This window comes from Propithecus coquereli, unplaced genomic scaffold (assembly GCF_000956105.1).
Source record: "Propithecus coquereli isolate 6110/MARCELLA unplaced genomic scaffold, Pcoq_1.0 Scaffold58, whole genome shotgun sequence".
Taxonomy (NCBI): Eukaryota; Metazoa; Chordata; class Mammalia; order Primates; family Indriidae; genus Propithecus; species Propithecus coquereli.
The window spans coordinates 2,056,747-2,057,922 of NW_012151729.1; the positions used below are offsets into that span (position 1 = coordinate 2,056,747).

The 1,176-nt window shown below is 51.6% G+C and overlaps 1 protein-coding gene across 1 annotated transcript in view; it reads left to right on the plus strand.

The window, feature by feature from the left end:
* The window catches only part of ANXA6 (annexin A6), a 51,285-nt gene that overhangs the window by 33,919 nt on the left and 16,190 nt on the right, over positions 1–1,176 (plus strand). Inside the window, exon 18 of the mRNA XM_012658224.1 lies at positions 1,151–1,174. Within this exon, the coding sequence (XP_012513678.1) occupies positions 1,151–1,174 (24 nt within the window). The remainder of the gene's footprint in view (positions 1–1,150; positions 1,175–1,176) is intronic.

The following is a 1,176-nucleotide window of genomic DNA, read 5'->3' on the forward strand; positions in this document are numbered from 1 at the left end:
TCTTGCTCAGGCTGGTTTCGAACTCCTGAGCTCAAACAATCCGCCCGCCTCGGCCTCCCAGAGAGCTAGGATTACAGGCGTGAGCCACCGCGCCCGGCCATGTCCCTTCTTTACAGAAATAGAAGGGACCAGTGACCCAGCCCTTTCCATTCTTGCAGTTTACAAATGGGAAACCGAGGGAGGCTCAGAGAGTCAGTGGGTTGGGGGAAGGATGGGGCTGGATCCTGGATCTCAGGACCCGCCCGATTTCCCTACCACACACCTGCGTCTAAGACAGAGACTACGGACACTCTCCATCAGGGTCGACCTCCTGCAGGTCGGAGAACCCAGGGACCAGCTGAGCACTGGGCGGTAACCCCTGTGAGGACAGAGGACATGACTTGCCATTTCTTTTGTAGCCACGGCCCCGGCACCTCGCACAGTGTCCGGCACGTGGCAGGCGTCTGACAGAAGTTGGAAAGAGTGAATCAGTCGTCAGTCCTGTCTGCCTGTCTGTCTGCCGCCCGCTTCCCTCTGTGTGGGGACCTTTGCACAGCAGGTTCCCCGGCCTGTCCCAGTCCAGGGCCCTAATGTCACAGTCCACATAGCACTCCTCAATCCAAGTATAAACACATGTGGCATGTTTTTATCTTAAAGCAAAAAACTTTTTTTTCTTCTGACAAAGCAATGCATGTTTTGTGTGAAAACTTGAGAAAATGTAGATAGAGCAAGAACAGAAGAAAATAGCAATCATCTGAGGTCCCTTACTCACCCAGGGACCGCAACCACCGTTAACACGGTGATGGACATGCATGTCTCCTTTTTATGTACTTACATGTAAATATTCATACTTACATAGGTATGTGGATATGTGTCTTTATACACATATGCCCATATATCTTTTCTCTTTTTTTTTTTTTTTTTTTGCCCAAAGCAGTTCTCATGGGAAGTTCTGGAAATCTTGAGAGACCAGCATGGTCATCCCTGATTATGCCAAGGTCCTGGTGTGGGAGCCATGTCTGGAGGTGAAGGGAAAGTCCAGGAAGGCCTGGCCTGGGCTCCAGCCTCCTGGGTGGTTCCTTGGAGCAGATGCCTCCTTGGCCGGGGCCCCGTGGATCTCTGTACAAGGGTCAGAACTGTGGCTGAGACTGTCTTTGTCTTGACATTCTAGGGAGCCGGCACAGATGAAAAGGCTCT